This window comes from Poecile atricapillus, chromosome 1 (assembly GCF_030490865.1).
Source record: "Poecile atricapillus isolate bPoeAtr1 chromosome 1, bPoeAtr1.hap1, whole genome shotgun sequence".
Lineage (NCBI taxonomy): Eukaryota > Metazoa > Chordata > Aves > Passeriformes > Paridae > Poecile > Poecile atricapillus.
This window is the reverse complement of record NC_081249.1, coordinates 169,432,500-169,458,784: the sequence shown is the minus strand read 5'-3', so window position 1 is coordinate 169,458,784 and position 26,285 is coordinate 169,432,500. Positions and strand designations below refer to the sequence as shown.

At 36.0% G+C, this 26,285-nt stretch overlaps 1 protein-coding gene across 7 annotated transcripts in view; it reads right to left on the bottom strand.

The window, feature by feature from the left end:
• The window catches only part of EML1 (EMAP like 1), a 125,410-nt gene that overhangs the window by 6,366 nt on the left and 92,759 nt on the right, over positions 1 to 26,285 (bottom strand). For all 7 annotated transcript variants that reach the window (XM_058844517.1, XM_058844502.1, XM_058844510.1 and 4 more), the window contains 15 exons: positions 23,172 to 23,301; positions 18,876 to 19,025; positions 17,772 to 17,841; positions 15,443 to 15,553; positions 13,514 to 13,609; positions 12,884 to 13,018; positions 11,341 to 11,440; positions 9,053 to 9,207; positions 7,652 to 7,777; positions 7,261 to 7,392; positions 5,894 to 5,961; positions 4,287 to 4,375; positions 3,664 to 3,761; positions 3,455 to 3,542; positions 3,176 to 3,271 (listed from right to left, as the gene is read on the bottom strand). In XM_058844517.1, the coding sequence (XP_058700500.1) occupies positions 3,176 to 3,271; positions 3,455 to 3,542; positions 3,664 to 3,761; positions 4,287 to 4,375; positions 5,894 to 5,961; positions 7,261 to 7,392; positions 7,652 to 7,777; positions 9,053 to 9,207; positions 11,341 to 11,440; positions 12,884 to 13,018; positions 13,514 to 13,609; positions 15,443 to 15,553; positions 17,772 to 17,841; positions 18,876 to 19,025; positions 23,172 to 23,301 (1,644 nt within the window). The remainder of the gene's footprint in view (positions 1 to 3,175; positions 3,272 to 3,454; positions 3,543 to 3,663; positions 3,762 to 4,286; positions 4,376 to 5,893; positions 5,962 to 7,260; positions 7,393 to 7,651; positions 7,778 to 9,052; positions 9,208 to 11,340; positions 11,441 to 12,883; positions 13,019 to 13,513; positions 13,610 to 15,442; positions 15,554 to 17,771; positions 17,842 to 18,875; positions 19,026 to 23,171; positions 23,302 to 26,285) is intronic.

The following is a 26,285-nucleotide window of genomic DNA, read 5'->3' as shown; positions in this document are numbered from 1 at the left end:
AAGAAGGAGGCTATATGAATATCAAATGCTAGCTGAAAAGAGGCAGGAGTCTTCCCAAGAGGTCACTATGACAAGCTGGAAATAACCCCTGAAGTAAATGGTTAAAGAAACAAGACTGCTATTTTGAAATGGAGAAAGGATAATAATATGGTTTTTCTTTGAATCTCTTGGTTCTTTCAAAATTTATTCCATTGCCTCAGTTTTTTTGAATATGCAAATTGAATCCCCTTGCTGAAAAAGTAGTCCTTATTTTTTCCCATCCTCTAAAGACCTGTAAAAGACCATTTCCTTTCTCTCATTTGAAGACTGACGCCATTCTGTTTTCTCTTCCTCTTCTCTAAAATTCATTCATTACTCTCTTCTCTCAGAACAATATTTAGATGGATAATTAATTATTCTTGCTAGTCAGCACATTATCTGTTGGTCCAATGTGCAAAAAACAGCAGCAGCCATTCCAGCTGTGACTGAAGCCAATACTGATAAATGGATGATAGCTTCACATTCTGCATGAAATCCTTTTCATTACACATCCCACTAATGTATCTTCCTTTCCTACAACAGCATAATGCTGTTGACTCATGTTTAGTTTGTATGCAAGAGTAATCTGATCCTTCTGTACAGATCTGCTCTCATCTGTTCTGCATTTGTACAACTGGGTTCTGCCATTCTAGTGAGGAGCCTCCTCTTTGGCTCTGTTGAATTCCTTCCTTTTTTCATACCACTCCGCTGTTTCTTGAGACAACTTGCTAATCCTGCAGCTTTACACCACCTAAAAACTTTACATGCTGATTTACCACGCATGCTATTAGTAAATATATTCAAACAAACATAATATTCAATTTACAGTGTTCTAGTCGGTTTTGAACACAACCAGTCTGAGCTCTGCTTTGCTTGCAACATTGTCAGGCTTTATAGAGCATCTTAGATTTCTTCTGTTCCTGTCCTTGACCTCAAATGCTATTTTTTTCAAAACTGGACATGTGCTATGAACTGATACCTTACTTGTGTATCCAGCAGCACATGGCTCTTGAAAGAGCTTATAGATCAGTAAGTGTTTTAAAGTCTTTGCTCCTTCGCATTTATGTGTTTGTGTCACTAAAACAGCCTCCCTCAAGCACAATTTTTTACATGCTATGGATTTTCAGTTGAATCATCTCTAAACTCTTCCAGACTGACTAATCTGTTCCCATGCTCAAAGACAGGTGTTCAAGGGACCAGTCAGTGTTCCCTTTTCCCCCTGCATTGGTTATGCTGATCTGCATGTGCTATGCATAATTTGGGATTTTTATGTGGTTCTACCAGAGAGAGAGAACATCCCTAGTTTCAGTCAGCCATAGCTACTGAACAATCAATATACCAGAAGCCTCACGTCCTGGATGCTGTGACTGCAGTTTCTGTGTCCAGTGAAGCGATCCCAGCAAGCATGTGAAGACTCTTCTAACTGGCTGCTCTGAGGCCCCAAAGTACAGATGGACTTCCAATAAAAATGTATTGGTTTCCAACTCATTATCTATGTGCTTCTTCAATTTATTATTCTAGCCACCCTGCTTTTTAGCCTCTCCATATAGGCTCTGAAGGTGTATATATATGATCCTGCAGATATTGCATTCATTCTGCAGTTTCTCAGTACTTTGCCTGTTCTCTGTGAGATGTTGAAAATAAGTACTAAAGGTCTCATGTTGACAGTAACCAATTGTTTTTACAGTTACAATGAGGTTGATCACACTCCAATACTTAGAAAATACCTGACATTTCAACTTTCAAAACTACTCCTTCCCTACTGAAAGCAGTAGGCACTAACTGGGTTCGTCATCAAATTGTAGTACATCTTTTATTAAAGAAATATTTTTAAAGTGTTGGGTTTTGTAACACTTTAGCTTTAGCAGCGTCATCTCTCCTCCCCTCTCTGCAGATTATTTTGTCTCAAAAAACAGATCTGTTGCAAGGCATGGGGAGAATCCTTCTCAAGTGTGACATGCCTCTCTCCTCTGACTTTCTATGCACCAAAAGCAGCCCCAGATTATAATAGCACTGTATTTTGCAGGAATCTGAATTAAAAAGTAAGGAACCCTCACATAAAGTATTTAGTATCTCAGAGTATCTGAACCTGTGATGTTAAATGCAAAGACTTTGTAGCTCTGTAACTATGTGTAGGGTGTACTCAAACCCCAGAAATATTTTTATAGTTCCTCAAGGGTCTCTATCCCTTAAATGAAAAATACATTATGTCAACATGCAGCCAATCTTCCAGAATTTCCTGCTTTTACTTAATCTGCATGCTGTGATATCCAAGTGATATCCAAGCACTGCTTGTCAGCTAAATGACAGAAAATTTGAACGTGTTTTCCCAGCATACTGCTACTGCCATAGCATCTTCAGGCACTGAAAACATCTCCTTTATGGCTGCCTTCAAACACATCACTGCAATCTATTCTACTTGAAACATGGCTGCAAATATTCCTTGCTTACCACTTATACTAAACCAGACCCTTCTCTGAACTTCTACCATGGCTTCCTATTTCCTCTTGAGGACTCAAGAATTTGAAGCTTCTCATACTCAGTGTTTGTAACCATCTGTCCAGTTCTGCACATAGAATGAGTACAAGGCTCCAGACTACACTGGGGAAACTGGATCCTTCAAAACTGGCAAAAGAGAAGTCCCATGGAAACAAACCATTAGATTTTGTTATATTTTTCTTTTTAAATTTCTTTAACTCAATTTAATTGCTACAGGCTGTATCACAATGCATGATAAGTTCTTAATGAGAGAGACTTATCAATTTTGTGTTTGCACAGTAATCAGAGCAAAGGAAGCCAGTTCTGGTAAGGGGATTCGACCCAGTAACTGCCTAAATACATGACAATTTCACAGAACTGGTACTTCAAATTAAAAATTATGAGAAGCTGCTCTACTGTGACAGAAAGGGCAGTATATGATTTTTTCCTTATCTCCCACTTATGTTCTAATGATATTTGTACTTGAAGCTAGCAAGAATATTAAATCAGAATCTTTCTGGATTGAAATAAGAAGACAGATTGTAATAAAAATGGCATAACAGAAGTTCTGTATTTTTCCCTGAATTATGAATAGTCATGTTTCATAAGCAAAAGTTGGCATTACAAGTGTTTGTTAATAAGAAGCATGGTAAGAGCTTGTAAGAGGAAATATACTTACCAAAAACATGGAATCCTAAAGTACAGGTGTAAGTGGCCCATTCTATATCCCTAGTTGTTTCAACACTCACAACTTGTTTACAAGCAGAGGGGATCCCTACAAAAGAAAAATACCCCACTAACAACACATTTAATTCTCAGATCATATAGATTTCTGATTACACCAGATGAATTAAAACATATGGTTGATCTTGGCAGTTATATGGTCTCATTTAAATTTTAACTCTGTATTAGACTGCCTGAACTTTGCACTAAAGGACTAAATATAATCCTTACTCACAGTATAAGATTTCATAGTCTCCTGAATTAGACACGAGATATTGTGAATTAACAGACCAATCCAGATGAGTAATGAAGCTGGAATGACCCTACAAAAGAAAATGTATTGTATTAACTGCACTAACAGTGTGCCACAATGTGACAGCATTAATACAGTGCTACAAAATACACTTTGGGTGTTGATACTTGTAGAGAAAAAAGATTACTTACTGAACATTTGCCAATTCTAGTGTACTTTCTTCCATTTTCACTTACACCATATATATAAATACAGTTGTCATGGGAACCTATTGCCAAGAAGTTTCCATCTATAAACACAAAAGTGAAACTGCAATTATTCCTGTAAGAAAGAGCTTAGGCTAATCTTGAAAAGTTTGCATGTCACAGACAAGAGGAACTGTTCTTAAAGGCCTTGATACTGAAAAATTAATAAATGAAATTATATTTTTAATTTTCCAGTTGCATGTTGATGTATCTATCAAGACTAAAACCCAGCAATTTTATACTAACAAATATTACTGTTAAAAACACATAACATTTCTGGAAGCAGCTATAGTCCATTTCAGGCTAACCCAATTACAACAGCCTGCAGAGTTAAGTCTTTTTTTTTTTTCCCCTTCTTCACAGTGAAACCATATTGAGTCTGTTGGGGAGGGAGGGAAAACAAAACCAGAGCTTAAGACACCACCCATAAAGTCCTGCCAATGTTTAATGCCACACTTATTTTCAACTTCAGTATGGCAAGCAGAGACTTATTTTAAAACAAACCAACCACTAAATTAATAAAAAAATTCAACATCTTTTTTTTCCCCAGTAAATAAATGCTCTCAAACCTGGTGAATAACGCATTACAGACAGCTGTTCATTTCCATCTGTGTGTACAGTGACCAAGTCTTTTGTTTCTGTGTCAAACACAAACCACCTGTTGTAAATACAGAAAGAGGCCAATAAATCATTCCATAAGGAATTTAAATTTACTGTAATCTTGACCAACTTCTGTCAAAATAGCATAAGTTTTATACCGAGAAGAGAAAAACAGCAACTGTAACTTAGTTTGGTCTATTTTTACTTTAACACAAGGAGAGTTTCCTTCACATCTTTTTAACCACAAAAATGTTCAGGCATTGACCCCAATATCAGATTTTAGTGGTTTTTAATATGTCATGCATAAGAATAAAGTAAGAATTGCCTGTGATGTCCCTTTTCCTTTAAAGACCTTCCTGTGTGCTATGCTGATGTTTAAATTGATGCCTGCATTAAATCCTAGGGCAAGGGAAAACACAAGCAAGCATCAGGACCATTCTCTTCTGATAGAAGAAAGAGATTAATTAATTAATTTTAAAGTTAATTAATTCATTATTGTTTCCATAGTTTTATTTAATTAATTAATTTTAATGAACCAAAAATTAGTTTGTGGAAACATGTAGAAAGAACAAAGATAAAATTTACATTTCAATACTTGTGTCAAATTACTAAAGACAAAGAGAAGATTCCTGTCAAAGCTTCTCCTTTTGTTTTACTATATTTAGTAAAAAAAGTACATTCAGTAACAAAAGCAAATCCTTTATTTAGGGCTGATACAAAATCTGGAATAACCTACAAGCTTCCTATATGTTCTCAGTGAACTGGAACTGTTTTCAGTACTAACAGCCAAGTCTGCCCTCAAGTGACATTAAAGGAGAGGGAGAAGTTAAGCAAAGGCAGTCCCTTCTATGAGAGACAACCACAGAAACCCAGCAGCCGCCACTGATGTCACCAAGGGCTCAACCTGCTGTCTAAAATACTCTCCCACACCTCAGTTTCCTCTGCCTTGTTTATCCCTCACACTCCTCATGCAGAACAAGTCTCTTAATGTGCATTTTTACACTAGGTGTAGCATATTCGCTAATTTTTTTAAAGCCTCTGGTTTACTGCATTAGGGATCACAAACCACTTGCTACATTTTCCAATGCACAAAATGTTTCTATGTGATTTCTTCCATGCAGCCCAAAGGCCTTGGAGAAAATCTCCCTCCATATCTGCAAAGTTAGCCCACTATATCAGACTCCTTTGGCTTCTCCTTTTTCCCAGTGGACACCAAGATTTAACATTTAGGTCACTGGTATGGTGACAGTACTTCCCATGCCTGGTCTCAGAGCTAAGCTAGGCTTCCTGCCCTCTCTAAATGTCCCCCTCCCACTGATCTCACACTGTTTCTCCGCCACAGCAGAAATCATCTCTTTGTTCACGCAACACTCAGCAAACACAGGGTGCCGGCCCAAGCCTAGGGTTTCTAGGCACTAAGGCAATACAAATAAATTTCACTGTGACATCCAAGAGAAATCAGTAGGGAATGAAGATGTGTCATTGCATACACCTGTAAACTCAGAACATGAACTTGGATATGAGCTGGAAAAGTCAGTGTTTGTTGGTGCCCAAGGTGTAGCTCTGCACCTCTTACCTTCCAGTCAGCGTCCCTACTGCAACAACAGATGCTGAAGGATGAAAACCTGAAGACTGTGCTGGATCCTGAAATGTTTCAGAAAGAAGCACACTTTTTTATTAGTCCAAATTATCAAGTTATAAGAAAAGTACAATTCAATCATCTGCCTCTGGAACATAGTAAAACTATCTTGCTGATTTTTAGGGGTCATTTTTCCTCTTTCAGTATAAACTTGAGGGGTAAAAAACCATTTTTAATTAATTGAAAAATTATCCAATTAACTTATTTTCTGTGTATACAAGGCCACTGTTTACTATTGAAAAATAATTTGGCAAGTAATTTCTTAACAATAAGATTGGCAATGGCAGCTTCTCAACAAATCACAAAGAAGAGATAAAAATAACTTTTTACACTAGAGCTGACCTTAGAATTAAGTATCAAAGCTGCAGTTTACCCACAATCTGAAGGACAAGCAAGTCCCTTATTCAATAAAGGTATGTGGCACTTTGCAGGAGGGGTAGAGCCTAACTCCTATACACACTAATGCCTTTGTCCAGCACCTGTCAAACTGCAGCTCAGTGGGAGATTAAGGACCTAAACTGGGTTTCTTATTTGGATGTGCCACTTTAAAACATTTTACTTTATTAAACTCTAGTGTTTTTCTTGCCATTTCAATATATGCCTAAAAGCAAGGTAAGCATTTTCTTTCTAATACTTGTCCAGCTATAAAGAATGAAGTCCAGAACTTTTCAGGTTATAGCAGAAAATACCAACATAGCTTTTTTTTTTCTCCTCGTACCATTAAAATATAATTTTAAAATGTAAGCAAAAAATCCAGCCCAGCGATCCATTTCATGCAAATGCTTGTTTCCTTAATTTTCTGTATTTTAAAACAGTATGACGTTGAAGCTCTTTCAATAAATCTGTTGACATTTTTAGTAATTGGTAATTACTATACCTAGGGACTAGGTGGAAAGGATATTCTCATTAATTATAAGCAAGTGACTAATTTAAAAGAATTACTAACTCTAAATAAAATTTCAGAGAATTGCTGAGATCCAGGATTTCTATGCACAGCTTCTAAAACACTACAGAATTCCAGAAAGGAAAATTTCCTTGTTTTTTAAAGCATAATTTCACAGCAAATGCTAAGATAGTTCATTGAATAAACTAGAGGTTCAAACAGTGCATTTAATCTAACTTGTACTCAGAATAGCAACATTAAAAAGCTTTTACATTGATCTCTATGACAAAAACAAGCTAACATGAAATTATTTTTTCCCTCAAATTAATATTTTAAGGTATTTTTAAGCAATAATCTTAGGAAAAATCAAAACTACTAGAGAATTTCCATAACAGGAGAGCTGTATTTAATAAATTTATACCTCTATAATCTTGTCCCAGATAGGATGGTGAGTGGTTGCATCCCAGAGTGTAATGTGTTTGTCATGTCCACATGTGAAGAACTGAGGCTTAGAGGAATGGACTGCAAGTCCCCAAAGCTCATCAGTGTGACCCTATGCAAACAGAGATGGTTTTAGACAAGGACAGGCCATCAAAACTAAACATGTTTAAACTGTATTAAAATGACCAAACTGTATTAAAACATTCCAAAAACATGGTAGCTTTGATAGACACATATTTATAATGATTCTTAATGCTGCAAGTAGCGTAATAATAAATCAAATAGATGGATATTTGTGAAAATTAACTTTAAACAGGATATTTACTGCTCTTACACACTTAGAAGTATTCCTGTAAGGAAACCCAGCTTACCTGGGTAATTGGGAAAAAATCTCCTGACAGCGTGCCCTGTAGGACAAAGTTTCTGGTGGTTCCTATTAATACAACGTCCCCTTTTCCTTCTGCTACTGTTCTTATTGGACCAAACTGCTCTGGAATCTGTGGTCATAACAGGCAAAAGGATAGATAAGTCAGACAATTTGTCAGATATTGCCATTTTTAAAGATATGTGGCCTAGTAAATGTGTTTTAATAAATATTGCACAGTGAAGGAATGAAACAAATTGTTTTAACAATTTGCTGAATGAAACATGTACCTGTCTTGCAAAACTTTATAACAACTTGCATCAGCTCAGTGACTTCTATAACACCGCAAGACAAGACATTCTAATCTACAGAATACTCAGATAAACCAAGTATTTCAAGAAACACAAAAGGTTCCTTCATGCTGTGTTAATTCAATAGTATTTAATTGCAGCTGTGAGATCAGACTAAGCATTTCTACTTAGAGCATTTTCTTGCAATGAATGTTTCTTTAATTGCAGCCTAGGTTCTGAAAGAGCCAATGCAAATCTCAAAAATGAAGTTCAAGGAGAGATGTGAAATAACAAGGAATATCAGAATATGAACAAATAAGAGAAAAAGGACACTACAGTTAGAAACAGCACAAGAAGCATGTCCCTTCTTCTGTGTTAAAAACAGACATGCCATTCCAGTTGCGTATATGTTTGCAACTTTAAATATTATTATTTATTATGTTATGGTATTATTATTTAATATTATATAGTAGAGTTGAAGCCCTTCCTCAGACTTTTCTGCTGATTTTTCTTACATTCAGTATGTAAACAGTCAAAGTATTTCTGTCCAAACAAAATCTGCTTTAATCTTTTAAGTTCCTACACAGCAGCTAGAGTAATTTTTCAAATTTTATTTAAATTACATTTAAAAAACAACAACATCAACCAAGAAATTAATGAAAAACTTTAAGTATTAAAACCCTCAAAAAATCCTCACATCATTTTGGGGAAGAGGAAAGTACAAAACCATTTCAATACTGTAATACTTTGAAGTTAAACCTTACATCACATTATTAAATGCAAAAAAAGGAAGAAATAATATGGGAAGATATGAACATGAGATTTATTTTCCAGTTACCACAGAACTTAGAAAGAAAATATTACGTTAATGAATAGGGAATCACAGGAATGACCTGAGGACTGAAAATCTGGGGTGTCCTGTACAGGGCCAAGAGTTGGACTCGATGATCCTGATGGGTCCCTTCCAACTCAGCATATGAAAATATTGTATTTTACCATTGATTTGATTTTCCATAGAATACATATTCATAAGAAAAATAATTGATTAAAAATGCTGCTCAGAGGGAAAGAGAATTTCATTTTAAGCAGCAGAGTAATTTCAAGGTAGGCAATATCACCTCAGTTTTGTGAATTTTTTGGTAATTTCCATTCCAAGATATAAGCTTTCGGTCTTTTCCACCTCCTGATACCAATGTGCCATCTCGCAGCATACACAGTGCAAATATTCCACCCTCGTGTGCTCCTTGAACTGCGTGGCTTATTCTGTTGGTACCTGAATAGAAGAAAAAAAGGCATTACTACTGAAATACTCAGCTTAATAGCACCTTTCTCCCCATTTTTTTTCTCTGTTTCTCTACTTTCTCTTAAGGATTGCATTTAAACAGTGACAACAGTGGGCATGGGGTGCTGGGCCAAAACACACAGACCCACAGAAGGGGCTGAATTAGAACATCTTGTGATATATTCTCTCCCATCTCAAAAATGAAAAGTGTACATATTCAGTCTAGGTCAAGCACAAAGTAAAATAGGTTCATTTAAACCATTCAAGGGGGTTTAAGCAAAATAATTTGACCTGCAGTAGCACTGCACACCTTAGCAAAAACCCTGTAACCCAGCCACTTTTATCCTCCAAAGATATTCTACAGCCTCCAGATCCTGAACTTGTACCAAAATCTGACTAAACTAGAGGTCCTTGTATATCTGACAGAATGCACTGACCACTCTCCAGAGGAGCCTGTACTTCTTTATTGATGAGCTTGGCTTGTTCAAGTAGCTTCTTAGTCTCAACACCATCAAAACCAACTACATTAGAGTATCTCTAATTTGGTGAATCATTAATATTATGAAGTACAAATAAATTATTACTATTGATTTATTTACTATTTATTTATATATATTTACTATTGATTATTACTAGTGATTCTATTACTGAAATGTGTACCTTGCATCAAAGCTTGTTGTTTAGCACAAGTGAGGAGCTGATCTAAGTTAGGAAAAAGGAATTGCCTTTTCCTTCATCCATGTATATGGATATAATGTGTCAGGTACAACAGATTCCTATCAAGAGAAGTTTTTGCTAAGGGTACTCTGACCTGGTGGAAGTAGCTCTCTCTTGCACATAGAACTCTGAGTCAAAAGTAGTTAAGACATAGAAAGTACACTGTACTGAGACAGAAAAACAAGCAAAATATTTTTGTCCAACCTTAAAGAATGGGCAGAAGTTGAGATCTTGAGCATACTGAGAGTTCCCTTTTATTTCTGGGAGAAAGGGCAGAAGCTGCTTGCAGTCAAGGCAGAAATTAGTCTACCAGCATGATGGCAAACTGGCCCCTGAGCAGTGCACTGTCCCTGTCTCCCTTGTCTGCTGGCAGTCCAAAATAACAATGAAGAATAGGGACATAGGACAGTGCAATTTCTAAAGTCAGCTTAGAAGGAAAAGTCTGAAGTGCCTTGCTTTAAATTATCATAGGAAAAAGGAAAGGGAAATAAATGAGAAGCCAAATTGAAAACACCATATCCACTCCTGTCCACAGCAGTGTAGTGGCCAGGGAGATAATTAGCTGACATTCCTTCATTGGAAAACAAACCTACATGAACAGCTCAGTGAGGCTCAACTGTATTACTGATTCACTTATTGTTTTCAGGGTCCTACCCCTTTGAGTAGTACCTTGGGAGAAAGCACTGAGTAAATAGGGGAAAAGCTGTCATCCATATCCCTTCTTCCTTAACTAATAAGGCCTCTTTTAAGGGATTCTCCTTATTCCAATGCACGACATCTCAGGCACTAAGTAAACGTTTAGGATGTTGCTGCTGTTTGCCCTCCGGCAGGCATTGCCTTCTGCTGCCTAAAGAAAGGTCTTTTCTTACTAGAAAATGCTTTTTAAGAAGTTCTTTCTATCCATCTGTTCCTCTGAAATAAAGCTGAGGAATTCAATTAGATCTGAATACATTTTAGCTTGACTTCCTAAGAAAACAAATACTGCTATTTGTTGTTTTTTTAAAACGTGTGTCAATTGGCATAATTTCTGCAAACAGTAGTGAGGGACAGGATAGGAGACTGGAGAGCATCAGTTACATTAACAATGTTTCTTTCTATACAGTGATTAAAGAAAGAACTTTTCTTGGCATCTCTTACATCAGTAAAAGCCCCACATGCTGGCACAGCTCTGTGGTTCAGTATTTGACCATAGGGAACATATTTGATGGAATTTTGTGCTCTGGCAGTTAGGTATAGATATTCTTTAGCTTCTTGTAGAAAGGAATCCAGGCACAATCTGCTGGATGGGTCTTGGGAAAGAGCTCAAGATAAAACAAAATTTATTATTTTTTAAATGAAGCTCTACATTCAATTCTACGCTCAGAGTCCAATATTAAGATAGAAGTTAATAGTGAAATTTTATCTTACCTTTCCCCCAAACCAAAATGTTTCCACTTGAGTCTCCTGTAATAGTATCACCATTTTCAGAAAAGGTCACACACAGGACAAACTTTGGCTTCTCTTGTTTCTGTATGGTTATGAAAAATATACACTCACAGCAACACACAACCCATGGATTTTAACTTTATGCACTTGGTTAATTTACTTTAGCCTTATACAGCTCTATTATTACTTAAATAACTACAAGAGTTAAACACATTCTTGCAGTCTAAACAGAATAGTCTGTGTAAGGGCAGAAGATGCATCAGCTGAGATGTATGGCCCAATCCTGCACCCTTTAATTGCAAGCTGGGGACAGAGTGAGTGAGAAGGCCTACCAACATCTAACATATGACCAGGAATGTTTTGAGATAAACCAAATCCCCCAACTACTGCAGAATGCCAAAGACTTTGAGTATTTAGAAATGGCCACAGTTTCAAATAAGCTTTATTATTGTAATTCTTAACTCCAAGGTTTATAGGAGAAAAAAAAATAAAAAAATACTAGAGGGTTTGGCCATAGAGTAAGAATTAAGGAATCATCTCTTGAAAGAAGCCAAGTCTCAGTAATGTAACCCCACATTTAAGACATTGACAGCAACTAAACAATTAAATGTGTAAGGGAACAAAAACATCACTAGTATTTTCTAAGGACATTATACATTCCTTGCTGACAACCTACATGCATGATCTCTTCCTCCCCCAAACTAAGAGCTATTCTATTCTGGAGTCACCACCCTTTTCCAGCTCTAACCATCATCAAGAGCAACAGAGCCAGAACAGAGAGAAAAATCTATTAAAAATGCATTAAAAATAAAATGTAAGAAAATTTAAATGCATTCTCTCAGCATGTCCCCCTGATTTCACACAAAGTATATTAACTGACATTGTAAATAGCTGTTCTGACTATTCTTAGGAACCACAACTCCACAAGCTGTTAACTAGCAGTCACTGGAGTTATTTGCAGTCATTGCAAACATCCCTCAGTTGTGCATGCAAGTGCTGTACAGCTTAAACCAAATCAAAACCTTGAAAAGAAAATGATATTTACCAAATAGTGGCTAACTCAATCTGTATTTGAAAGACATATATGCATGTGTCTGAGCAGAACACAGAAAAAGGGAAGAAAATTCATACAGACATATTTTTATGGGGTCTTTCCTCTCACAAAATAAAAATCTCTTCCATCACTCTCTCTACTTTTTTTTTTTTTTTTTTTTTTTTTTTAACCTGAGTTAATCACAGAGAGTTTTAAGGTAATTTTATTTTGTGCAGCTTGGGAGGGTGAGGGTATGTAGCAAAAAGAATACAGAAAAAAGAATAAAAGGAACAATGGGCAACTGAATTTCAAAATTTCAGTGTAGAAGTTTTATCCATGGAAAAGTTCTCTGTGCCATACCATTAATTCCACCTGAGCTTCTGCAACATTTCAAGCTTAATAATGATCACTAGTTTTGATTTACTCAAACCTTATCACTTTTGTATGACTTCATTACTATAAACATAAAATTAGAGAAATATTTTATTTTACCTCAAATAATCCTTGCTTTTTGATAAGGGAATTCCCTTCTAGCGTCCAAAAATAAAGGTGTGATTTTCCACAAGTAACTATTATATTTGTATCAGTAGGGTGAAAATCTGCAGCAAATACAGCCTCATTAGAGCACTTGGAAGGAAAAAGAAAAACATTGTATCAAAATCTAAAGTGCAAAGGAAAGAAAGCAATATTACATGTTTCTCTATTTAGGTAAACTGATACCTCTGATATAAGAAAAGTCCTGGCCTGTTCATTTACTAACATAGACTGGAATACTTTGTAGTCAAAAGATTTTATGTCTATATATTTAGAATTAAAATGTATCCCTAAAAATCATGTCAGATAATGTTCTATGCAAAGAGGTATTTCCTGCACGTGCTCCTATTATTGCTGCCTAGAATTTTCTCAGCAGTTCTAGAAAGACAACAACAGCAAAATTTTACAAAATCCATAACTATCGGGATAATCTTAACAGAGAGAAAAGATTCCCTTTCTTCATGTTCCTTGCCTTTTATACAGTGAAAGTGTTAAAAAGGCACAAAAAGTTAAATACAGAAAGACATTTTATTACAAGAAACCAGATCAACATACAAGCAAGTAGTACAAAATATCTTATTGCAACACCTTGACATCTGCCAGCTTTTCTTCTTTCTGCCAGTCCCACACTGAAAGCACATGGTCATTGGAGTCATCCACAGAGCACAGGCTACTTCCTCCATTCTGAGGCAAAACAAATGAGGAAATATTAATGCATCACCCAAGCATCATGAGTAACATACAAATACACATTTCAAATAATTAGATACTTCTGTGTAAGTGGAGATATTTACATGTATTTAGACATATTCACACTTTAAGTGTTATACTTGTAGCTAGATCTCTATAAAATATAATAATTTATAGGGTCATTGAAAAGATGGCTGAAAGGGACGCAGAAGAGGAACTCTTAGAAACTGCAGACAAGTGTCAGGAATGTGGTAGGTATCTCTTCACAAATATTCAGTAGTGGAAATTCCAAAGGCAAACTACACACTGTTATCTATTTTATTAAGAAAGCTTTTCCTGGTAACTTTACTGGAATTCTTTCTTTGCAATTTAAACCTATTATTTCTTTCCAGATGTCTGCTAATACAGGAAACAATTTTATTCTTCATATTGGTATAATGGATCAAAATCAGAGAACATAGTAAGGAACTAGAAAACAACTTGTTCCTGACAGGTGTCTTTTTAACATCATAGTTGTGATGTTTATCACTCTTTCTAATCTTAATTACCCAAATTCTTTCATTCTTTCTTCATGCCTCATATTTCCTAGACTTTCTCCTGTTGGTACCCATTTTTCTGGTGTGTCTTTTTACATATGAGGTTGGCTGGCTGTTATCCTGATGATTCAGGCCCACAATGCACATCAGACACAGCTACAAAAACAACTGTGCCAAACCCACGAGGTGGGGCAGAGGCAGGACCAAGAAACCTGAAGAGAGGTCTAAAGTGAGAGAAGTGCTGCTACGGAATGGGAAGTGATACTCAGAACAGGCCAAGCTGTGACCAAAATCACGAGGCAAACATATTAAATGCTTGCTTTCTTCTGGCAAATGCTAATAGTGCTCCTCTGTTATTACACATCTATTTCCCTCCAGAGGGGTATTTACAGAGCATTTGCTTACTAATCCTTTATATTTATCCTTCAAAGGTGATGTCAAACTGTGTTAGCTTTCACCTTTTTACTCTTAATTAGTTTTCCCAATACACCCCTCTTTTTTCTACTTTCTATAAACATAGTTATCAATGCATTTCAAGTGTTTGTAGAAACTTTCACTGAAGTAAATTTTGCCTAGGGAATACACCAGGTAGTCCTCTCCTATGTAAAAATGCTGTCAAGACAACCAGACACCACCACATACACTGCTTACAGATTCTGTTGTACACAGAGGGCTTTGAAGCTTGCACGTGTCAGGTCACAGACTCAAGTTTTTATATGGGACTCAAATGTTGCCTATATCAGCATGTAAATATTTCCTTTATCTCTCTGACAGATTAGAGTTCAAAAAATGATGCCAAGATGCAAACAATAGGATTTTACTTTTTTTACAATCCTTTGTCCATATGTCTTTGCTGCTTTTCAGCAAAAGATTTTGATTCTCCTATGGGAACCTCTATTTTTAAGGAGTTTTTCATCAGTCATTTTAGACACAGTGAGAGGGTTAAAAGGTGCAGAGAGAATAAATTTCTTATGTAAGGAGAAACAGAATAGGCTGATTCAAGAACAGTAGGGATGCTGAAATTTCAAGTACACAAGTATTTTTGCAACTGCTGAAGAAATTAATTTCAGTTTATTTTGAGTATATGGCAAATCTATGAGACTGCTGAGATATTGTTAACTTTAATAGCAACCTGAACTGTTGGAAACAACTGGGCTGCAAGCTTTCCTCCTCTAAAGATGAACCTCTAAAGAGACAGCTTGGAAGTTTGTTTTGGTCACCTGAATTGGAAAGATTTCGAAGATCTTTACAGCAAACAGTCTTAATATGACTATTTATTTACTTTACTTACAGATTTAGAAAAAGCAATGCAAGTGACAGCTCGGTCAAAAAACCCCATTCCAATGACATGCAGTGTATTCAGAGTCACAGAATCCCAGACACGCACATGTGGTGGCAATTGCTATAAAACAGACACAGAAAACATCAGTTCAAACAATGATGGAGAAAACCCATCAGGATTTGAAAAAATGAGAATGCATCTGAAAAAAAAATCACAATTGAAGGTATAAAAATGATCAGAACTTCTTTAGAGTCACCCATGTAAGCACAGATATGTTACAAATGGTTTGCTGATTCCTGTGCCTAGGACCGAAATGTGGGACTGACTATTCTGAGTGTCCAGCACATCAGATCTCACTGATCTAACTTGTTCACTGAAGTTCATGGCCACTGAGATACTCGGCATGAACTGAAAATTGTTGATGACTTCGTGAGATAGGATTTACTGATAGGCCTAGGAAGAGTTTAAACTGTACCAACTGAGATAACTCTGGTAAATGTGAAAGGTAAAAGTGTGAATAGAAGCTAAGGAATTTCTAAAATGTAATTAATTTCAAGGTTATGAAAATGACCGGGGAAAATAACTTTACGTTCAAACTCTTCTTTACAAACGTACTCAGAAGGAGATTTCTTTTTGTAAATAAAATTCCAGATGAGCAGCCCGGGCCCAGAGCAGCTCGCAGTGAAAGCCCCGGCTCCCCCCTCCCCCGGTGTGCCTCGGGCTCCGGGAGCCCCGCGATGCCGCCCTCAGCCACCAGAGGGCAGCCCCGGGCAGCTGCTGCAGCCTCTCGCTCAGTGAAAGCAGCCAAATTGTCCTTGAACATAAATAAATGGATATATAAAAACCCCGAAGGGCACAAGAGTGCCTCAGTTCTATAAGCGGCTTTTATATACCTATATACCACATTCCACTCAAGCACAGACCTCAAACCTTTAGGTTTTATGTCATAAATACAATGGTAAGTAAAAAAAAACCTCCAACACATAATGAAAATTAATAGTTTACGTTACTCAGCTAAGTTATCTTTATATAAAACTTATATTGCATTACTGGGATTTCTTTTTTTTTTCTCACTGTCCTCATTTTGACTGGGATAGAGTAGATTTTCTTTTCAGTAGCTGGTGCAGTGCTGTGTTTTGGACAAGAATAATATGGATAACACAGATGTTTTGGCTGTTGCTGAGCAGTGCTTACCCTAAGTCAAGGACTTTTCAGGTTCCCATGCTCATCCAGTGAGGAGCAGCATGTGAAGCCAGGAGGCAACATGGGCCAGACTGCTGATCTGAACTGGCCAAAGGGATATTCCTTACCACAGAATATCATGCCCACTACATAAACTGGGGATTTGGCCAGAAAACAATTGCTGCTGGGGGATGAGCTGACCATCAGTCAGTGAATGATGAGCCATTGCATTGTACATCACCTTTTCTGGGTTTTATTTTTGTCTTTTTCTTGTCTTTATTGTCGTTATTACTATTTATTAAAGTTTAATAACAATTACAACAACTGTTCTTATTTCAAACCACAGGGTTTGTCCTTTTTCCAATCCTCCTCCTCATCCCACTGAGGGGTGGTGGGGTGGATGAGTGTCTGTATGGTACTTAATTGCTGACTGGGGTTAAATCATGACACTCAAAGTAGTCAGCATACTGATAGTCCACTTTTCATCCCAAAATTCCTCTTTGGCACCTGCCAAAAAGCTTGCAGTAGTTTGGTTTTGACAACAGCTGCATACTCTGCTGAGTAACTTTTTCCTCGTAGTTTTTACTGTCTCTGCTTGCTCTCATTCTTTTTCCCTTTTGCTAGCTCTTTGGAGCAATGTTGTTCTTAACTCTGCTCAAATAAAGTCCCAGCTTTCAGCCAATCTTACAATAATAGAGGTGGCAATAGAGAGAAAAATATTCTTTCCTAGATGATGGCAAAAGTAAAAGTTTATTTTTTTTCAGGAAACAACCCTAACCCGTTCTTTGTAGTTTAGTTTTGGTAGCTGTGATCAAAAATGAACCTGCATATTTAATATAATTCAATGTCCTCCTTTCCTTCACATCCATCCACCCTCTCAGGTCTCCTTTACTGCCTTCTCCCTCCATGCCCCTCAGAGATCAGCTCCAAATTTACCTTCAGTCTAAGTCATGGAACCAGAAACCATTGACCAGTCTTGATAATGGAATTGGGTAACTTTGATAGTGTGCAGTGGGAACTCTCAAATTAAGTTTTGCTTCCATTCAGTCCAAAAATATAAGACCAATTACAATAGAAAAAAATACAGCATGTATCTTCTTATTAACATATTCTTATGAAATATAAATCATTATACATCAGTAAAGCAGCCACTTACTTTCCCATCCTTGGATGTCCCTGCAACTTGCCCTGTTGCTATAGTGATCCTATCAGGATGAACAGCCAGGCTAGAAAAGAAAAGAAGAGGCCAAACTTAAACCTATTGACTATTTCAACAAGCTATTACTTGATCTTGTAATAAATAACCCTATTTTAGTCATATAAAGCACACAGCATACATGTAAACCTTTTAAGAATATAAAACCAGAACTGACAAAACAATTGTCATACTCTTGGATTTTAAAATCCTCTGAATTCTTTTTTCACTGCATCTGCTTTGCATGCAGTTCTAGAGGCCAAGTACCCTACAAAATGAACTGTGTCCATAATTCATTTTGCTTTACAAACCAGAAAGACATCCTCTTTCCAGTAAACCTGATAGCTTCGAAATATCTAGAGACAGAAAATTTGAAAGAAGGAAATGAGATGGAACAGGTCCAAGGTAAAAAATCTCCTTGAAAAACAACCAGATTACACAAATAATACAATTTATGAAACATGCTCACAATTCAAGCAGATTTGGTTATAAGGCCTATTTTTAGCTTTGAGGGACAATGGGCATTTCATAATGTATAATTTAAAGAAGGGTTGTCAAACTTGTTTCATACATTATGGCCCATCAGATAATCCAGGTGCTCTTTTTCAGCTACACTGTGCAAGCAGACTGATACCATCAAGATAAACCATATGTTTACTTAGATTTCAGTTTGATGATTCTGATATTTGCTGGTATCTAGCATCCTCTGAGCTTCAACACACTTAAATTGCTCTGAAGCCCATTCTGGCATGTGTGCGTGGCAGCAAACAGACCAGGTCTAGTTTACAGGCTATCTGCCATGGGGTCAGCACGCCTGAAGTCTGCCAGGAAGACCACAGGTGAAATTACCACCATTTTACTGATTATGTTGAACCTAAAGGAGCTGTACAGGTGCCTAGGCCCTGGTGAAGGGCAATAATTCAACTCTATTTAAAAAAGGCAAGGAGAAGATTCTAAAGAAGAAAATAGTGTTCAATCATCCTAAAAGAAGAGTAAGGAAAATGAGTGTATCTATCTCAAATACTGTTTTATGAAGAAAAAAAGAACTATTATTAGATGACTTACCACTTCACATCATCATTATGACCAGTGTAATGCCTCTGAAGCTGCTCTTCGACATTGAATAACACAACTACAGACGCGATGAAATACACAGTCTCACCCGTTGGCAGGAGGTAGAGATTGCTGCGACAGTCCCGACCCCTATATCCATAGCTGGAGGGTTGGTCAAGCTGCAATAACATTGTCTACCAATGAAGAATGTTAAAAACAAGGGGAGAAAAAAAAAAAAAAAGGATTCTCTGTGCTTGCAGTCTGTAGTGTCTGTCCTAAAGTGTCCATCTGTTGGCTTGAGCACAGCTTTATTACTTATCAACAACCTTCAGAACTCTTTACCTTACTACAGCAGAAATCTGAAGCACTTTGCAGGCTTTAAAACCTATATATCCTACAGAAAATCCATAGTGAAGAATATGGGAATTCCTTTAGCATCCTCTAGAATTTCCTAAATAGCAGACAAAGGCAGTACTAATTTTGTCCCAGGTGTATTTAATATTTACACTGCTTGACTAATTATAATAAAAAATTAGACTTGGTAAAAACACTAATAAGTCATTCAGCACATCTCCCTGCATTACACAAGGATTGATTGCATTATCCTGTGTGCAGGTTGATTGATTTCATTAATGTGGACATGACCAGCCAGATGGATAAAAACCATAAAAGGGTTACATCATCCATTCCAATTTATTTTTGTAGTATTTAAAAGGCAGTGGCCCAGATTCTGATGCTAGTCATATCAACACGAATCTAAAATTAATTCAATGAAATGAAATGACTGGAATAATAATCTCATTTAGACTTAATGTTAATTCAGCCAAATTTTGTAGTTTTATTCTTTTATTCTTCTGAAGAGTCATTAGGGACTATAACTATTTTGGCTTTCTTTTTTTTATGGGAACAGAAAGAAACAGCATTAGCAGAATCTTGGCAAAACAGAACTGCATTCTAATGCAGTCAATATGGAGAAACTGGCTGTGAAAAATATATGGGCAGATAATGAAACCCCAATTACATGATCTAAACAAGATACTTGTGTGCTATTCTGTATTGTCAATGATAACCCACTCAAACTAAAATAGTCATGTTAATGTTGCTGAAGTAATAAGGGCAATAGTTATCCTATATAAATACCTATTTTAAAATAAACAGCTTGCTGATTTTTTCTTATAAATGCAATAGAACTAGTGCTGCATACCTCATTATTAAAGTGTGAATTCAGAAATAGAGCTTTTAGTCTCATAAACTAAAACATCTCAGCCCAAGTTTCATGAAGTTTGAGATATTAAAATGTGATGACATTGTACCAGTCAATAACTTCTATTACAAATAATTTACTATCAATTTGAATGTCTGTATCAGTTGGTGTTACTACTCCAGATTTCTGGACAATGCTTTATTTGTTTAAATTTATTTTTCTCTCTAAGGCCAGATACCATTATGTATTGAAGCCAACATATTTCCCTAGTTTAACAATATATAATCAAATTTATAGTGAACCAGAAGCTAAAGTTCATGTAAGAAAATGAACTTCTAAAAAAGTGAAGAACATTACACAGACATGCATAAGGAGCAAATCTCAGTGCACAAAAATCACCATTAAATGGAAAGATTACATTCTTTAGGGAAAATCTCCTTTCTTTACTATTCTTCCTGTGGGGAACAATGCTGCATTCAACCCTTCTCATGACTGCTGTTGTCAAACACTCAATTTCTTTTTATCAGCCTTTTTTCTCAGATGCAAACTCCTGGGGTTGATCCCTCCTTCTTCTCACTGTTTCCCACACTCGGATTTGGTGGCTTCAACTTGGATTTGGTGGGCTCTCACTTCAGGGAGTGCTACCTTGACCTTTTCTTTTCACTTAGCCTGCAGTTTTTGTTTCAACCCTCCTGCTTGCCAAGTGAGCTGCTCTCAAATGGATCTGGGCAGGCCACTGCTCCCACCCTGATGTCTCTAGCACTGATTTCTCACTTGGATTTTCCACCTCTGCTCCAACCCCCCTCACACTTCATCACTCAGTGGTTTTGTTTCTTCATGTCCTAATATATATCATATTATATCAGAGGTGTGACCCTTTTCCAGCTTACCCGGACAGCTGCTAACTTGACTGTAATAACCCTTTATGGTTCTGGTATGCCCTGAAATCTATACATATTTGAATTTCTTCCCTCTGTTTTTCATCACAGTCTGCTTTCCTTTCCATTTGTCCATGCCACCTCCGATATCTTGTTTCCCTATCCCCATTCTTGCATTATAGAGCGTTTCTGGCTGTACTCCCACAGCTAGACTCATTTGTCTGTTACAAAGACGGTTTTTTTCCTATTCCAGTTCTGTTACCCTTCAATCAAATAGTGCAGCTTCTCCAACTCAACTGGAATGAATGCCTGTAATATTCCTTGGTTTTCTGCTGTATCTGTCTTTCTTCTTAAATGATCTTATGCTGCTGCTCACAGTTATACCTCACAGTTCTCCTTGTTACAGTCTGTAAAGTGGGCATTACCTTCTCCCTCGTTTATTAAAATTATTTTTAATTGTCTTTCTAAACCTTCCATATACCTAGTTATTGCTCTAAATATTAAGTATGGTTATCATGATTGGATTTATTTGCAAATAAATTAGAAACAGAAGAAGCTAGCACAGTATTTTTGGAAAAAAAACCTACCTCCTCCCCAACACCATTTAGAATAACCATCTAGGGTTAGATTGTTTTATTAATTCACACCTCTTCTATTCATAGATGACCTTAGAAAGGATTCTGCTGGGTACACAGACACACACCTGGAAGGACATATGAATATTCAAACTAAAAATAATAGTCCATCTGGCAAATATTCAGTCATTTAAATAAGCTTAAGTGAGAAACTAATGAGACTGAAATCATGACCTACCCTAATTATAAGTTCCTATAATAGTCTGAAATATTGACGTCAGGTTCCACCTACGTGCTGCTAATGACATTCTGCTTTGTTTCATGGTTGGCTGTTCTGTTGTTTCAGCAAGCTTTCTAACACTTTCTCCTTGTCATCCTTAGGCTCCCTGAGCAAGGAGCTCCTTACAACTGCAAAAGACATCACTCAATTCTGTTGTGATAAATGGTAAGAACCTGTACAATTAGATGGTAAAATGCTGCAAGCAGTGCTTATCACTCTAATCTCACCTGTTTTATTAATTTTATAGATTTTTTGTCATTTAAACTCATCTTCACTTATTTGTGCATGCACTATCTACTCAGTTCCAGCAGAATGGGATAGAACCTACAGCCTCAGCTGCAATAGGAATAATAAGAATGGTTACTAAATCTGTCATTAATCTCTTGTGAATACAAAGGGACTTTTGGAAACTCTCTGAACATTCTGAAACCACATGCAGTTCTATTTATACAACTTTGAAAAAGACTATATGCAGTCTGTCTTCTTTTAAAAGACAAAGTAATTTCCTATTTACACTGCAACCAAAAAAAGAGATTTTTCTTAAAAGAGAAAACCTTATGAAGACATCATGTCTCTAAAGATAATGGATATTACAAATAGACTCAGATCTTGTTGTGTTTATATTTTATTTTGAATCATCTATTATATATAATAAGATTATACAAAAGTGAAATGTCTTCTTTCTTAAATAAAGAATATATTCTATCACTATACTTAAAAGTCAAATAGGAAAACTTTTGCAAGTAAAGAACTGCTAATTTCTTTCTAATTATATTTCTGCAATTATGACCACTCATAAAAGTCAGTGGAAAAATCTGGTTGTGCAGTATTTATGGCCTTTAAGCCCCCTTAAGATACAAATCCAAATATTATTTTATATATTGTATTTTATAAATTTTATGGTTAAGCACATATCAGTTGCACAGCACTACTCAATTCAGGGCTTATTCAAGTTGAATATACATCCTCTTAAGGAAAATTATGTACATTTTATAAAACAGTTAAAAATGATAAATTACTGCTAAGAACCAGAAAAAACCCTGAGCTTGTTTTATGCATACTGTAATTAATAATCCCAGTTCACTACATTCTTATGATATGCCTAGTTTAATCTTTGGTTAATTAGCATGCTTCAGACTTAACCTTCAGGCAACATTTAAGCAAAATCTTTCTTAAGCTGCCACGCTGTACTTTACAAGGTGAGGAACAGCAGCCTCGAGAAATTATTACCTATTTTCAATGGAATGTCACTTCACCAATTAAATGAACCCTATGACCTTAATCCTGCTATACTTGAGCTCAAAAAGTTATTTAACCCAAATCATTATGGAATGATTGATTTCCAGTAGTCCTCCAGCACAAAAAGGATACACCCATTCCAGTTTAAGCCTCTTGGCTGGTAGTTCTACTTTTGCTTCCAAATTGTAAGATTCCACTTGCTCTTTGGGCATGTACATGGTAACAGGACGTCCACGAAGAAACATTTTTACGTATCCTTCCTCTACAAAAGGTCAGAAATGTTTCGTGTTACACAAAAAAGCCACCGGGGAGAATTCCAGTGCTCCTCCATCCCTTCCCACATAACAGTTTGGTGCATTACAATTACAGAATGACATGCAATCTCAAACTTAGAAATTTAGCAGGATTTTGTTTTGGTTTTTTTTCCTAAATCATAACCACAATTTTTTAAAAACATATGAGGTCCCTTCTTCCTCTAAATATTCTGAGTAGAAGAATTAGAACTAAACAATGAAGAACTACAAAACAGAAAGGTCTGAAATTGAAACTTTAAAAAAAAGTTACAATATTACAGTTTTTAAATATTAAAAATGGAGGGGAATACATCAAAGATTACAATTAACGCAGAAATGCCACTTAAAATTAATTTTATTTTTAAATCAATGTTTACAGTTGAGCATCAGCATCTAAATTATTTTCCAACACTCAGTCTCATTCTTTGCATCCCAGTGTAAAGATATGCTTTACACTTGACACAGTGTTATAGATACATTCGAAATTAGGAACACAAACAATTAGTAAGAGGAATCATGCTGATGTACATGCAGAAAAGATATGTGCTTTAAGAATTACTAAACATTGAAAAAAGAATGACAACATTGATAGCACATTAAAAGAAAGGAAAATGACATACAGGAGAGAAGCTACAAAAACTCAATTGGCTGACAGAAGTAAACATTTCTAGAAGAAAATACTAAAAGTAATGTGTTGAACTGGTAATAAATATTTTTGGGGCAGAGAAGCAGAGATTAATAACAGATCTGGAAGTACTGACTTGGGGACTTCATGGGGCTTATAAAACTAGGAGATCTGGCAAATGCCATGAAGGTCTGACTAGGACTTTTGGGAAGTGGCAAGGCCAAAGTGGGTGTCCTGTGAACTTCTGATGAAGTTTGTCCAGATTCAGAACGTGCTGGCTCTTGCTGCTCCATCGGCAGATCAAGGGGTTCAGCCTTGTTCGCATGCGAATCAAGCAGTTTTGGAGTCAGTGACATCTGTAGAGTTACTAGACAGAATAATCGTGGGCACAGAGGAAATGGAAGGGCAAAAGTAACAAAAATCATGTAAATGAAAAAAAAATTATACAATTTAGGACTGTTAAATTATGCTATGAATTTTTAAGTATCATTACAAATATACAACTATTTTTAAAATTTGAAAGCTAAGGCTTTATTTTAATTGGAAATATGCATATGCTATAAATCCTGACTAAATGAATAAGAATTATTGATTGAACAAATAAACATCATAGCTATGTTGTATTACCTAACTAGATGTGTATTTTGCCTTTAGACTAAGTCATATGGGAAAGAGTTCTACCTGATCTGTCACAGTAAAGTTACAGCTAGGTCTCTCTAACTTCACTTATAGAATGCATACATAAAATGAAAGCAACAGAAAACTTAATGCTAAAGAGAAGAGATAATAATGATGACATAATGGTGACAGAAGGTTGGAACTTCAAGATGCCCATTAAAATGAAAGAATATTGGAATTGTTTTTAAAAATCTACTCCAATATATCTGTATTGGAAAATAAAATAGAGGGTAGAGCATTAAATAGCAAAGCATTACAACACTATTTGTATGCGCATGCAGCATTTATTTAATGAGCTTCAAACACATGCCGACACTGCTGATGCTGGTGCACTGGAAGTCAACAGATTTTTAGCAATGACAACTACTGGCTGTACTTATCTAAGGCTGTGAATGAACCAAAGTTTAATTCACTGAGGTGCTTTTCTCACCTGAAGCTTGTGGGACTCATAAAACTTGCATTTAGCAATCTGCAGTGAGAGCATCTGACCTAGTCACACCAGACTAGGAAAGTATATACCAGCCAGCAAACTATACCAAGTATATTACAACAAGCATATAAATTATGCCTTCAGAATGTGTGCATGTCTCTCTCCTAACTCCAAAGAGGAATTTAGGCTGATTAGGTCAGGCATAGAAGTCATACTGTGCATTAATTTCTAACTTTTAGTAATATTCCATCTCTACTAATTTTTGTTCCTAACCCAAATACATTATCTACACAATCAATTTCCATCCTTTTTTTCATACTTAAGTAAGTTTATAAGACAGTAGAGTACTAAATGTAAAGATATAGATGTAAAGACAGACAATCATCAAACTAGAAAGACAGACCAACAGTGAAAATTTTAGACAAATGTATCTTTTACATCTGCAGTTTTGTAAATTTGATATTGTTGTTGCATAAATTGACAGTTAATGAACTGAAATAAGAAGATACATCAATGCCAGTGGGATCTGCAAAGGAGACCACCACCGATTGCAGGTATAAATTTGTACAAAGAATACACAGAGGTAGAGACTCTCTAATAGACTTTGCCTTAAGAACAAACATTTTTTGCTTTATGAAATTCACATTTATTGCAAAGCTGAAAGATGATGATTAGTGGTAAAACTGTTAGGATATAGCTATTTCTAAAAAGCAGATAAACCTGTGATCAGATCACAGATATAAACATGCATCAAAAATGTGCATATTTACACTACAACTTAACTTAAGTTTAGACACCAACATGGTATGTTGACAAAATGTAACTGTGCTTTATGACACTAAGCAAAAAGCAACGAGAAATTAGTTGTAGGCCTAGGTCTGTTTATTTAAGTTTCAGAAAAATCTACAATCTACTCAGTAAGAAAAAGCAAGGGAAAACAAAGGCTTCTATGATTATGTTAGGCTAACAGCAAAACAGCCAACAAAGGGGCAAATTCTATACGAATTTCAGCAAAAGTGCAGAATGCCATTTCAAACACAGTGAACATCCACGTGTTGCCATATAGCTCTCTCAACATTTTTTTTCCTAATTCAAATTCTTAGGAATAAGTCCACAGGAATGTAAATTATAACCCGTTATTACAATTAAAGTGCACCTGAGGGTTATAATTCAGTAGATCATATAATAAATGGTATAACATTTTTTGTTTCACTCAAAAG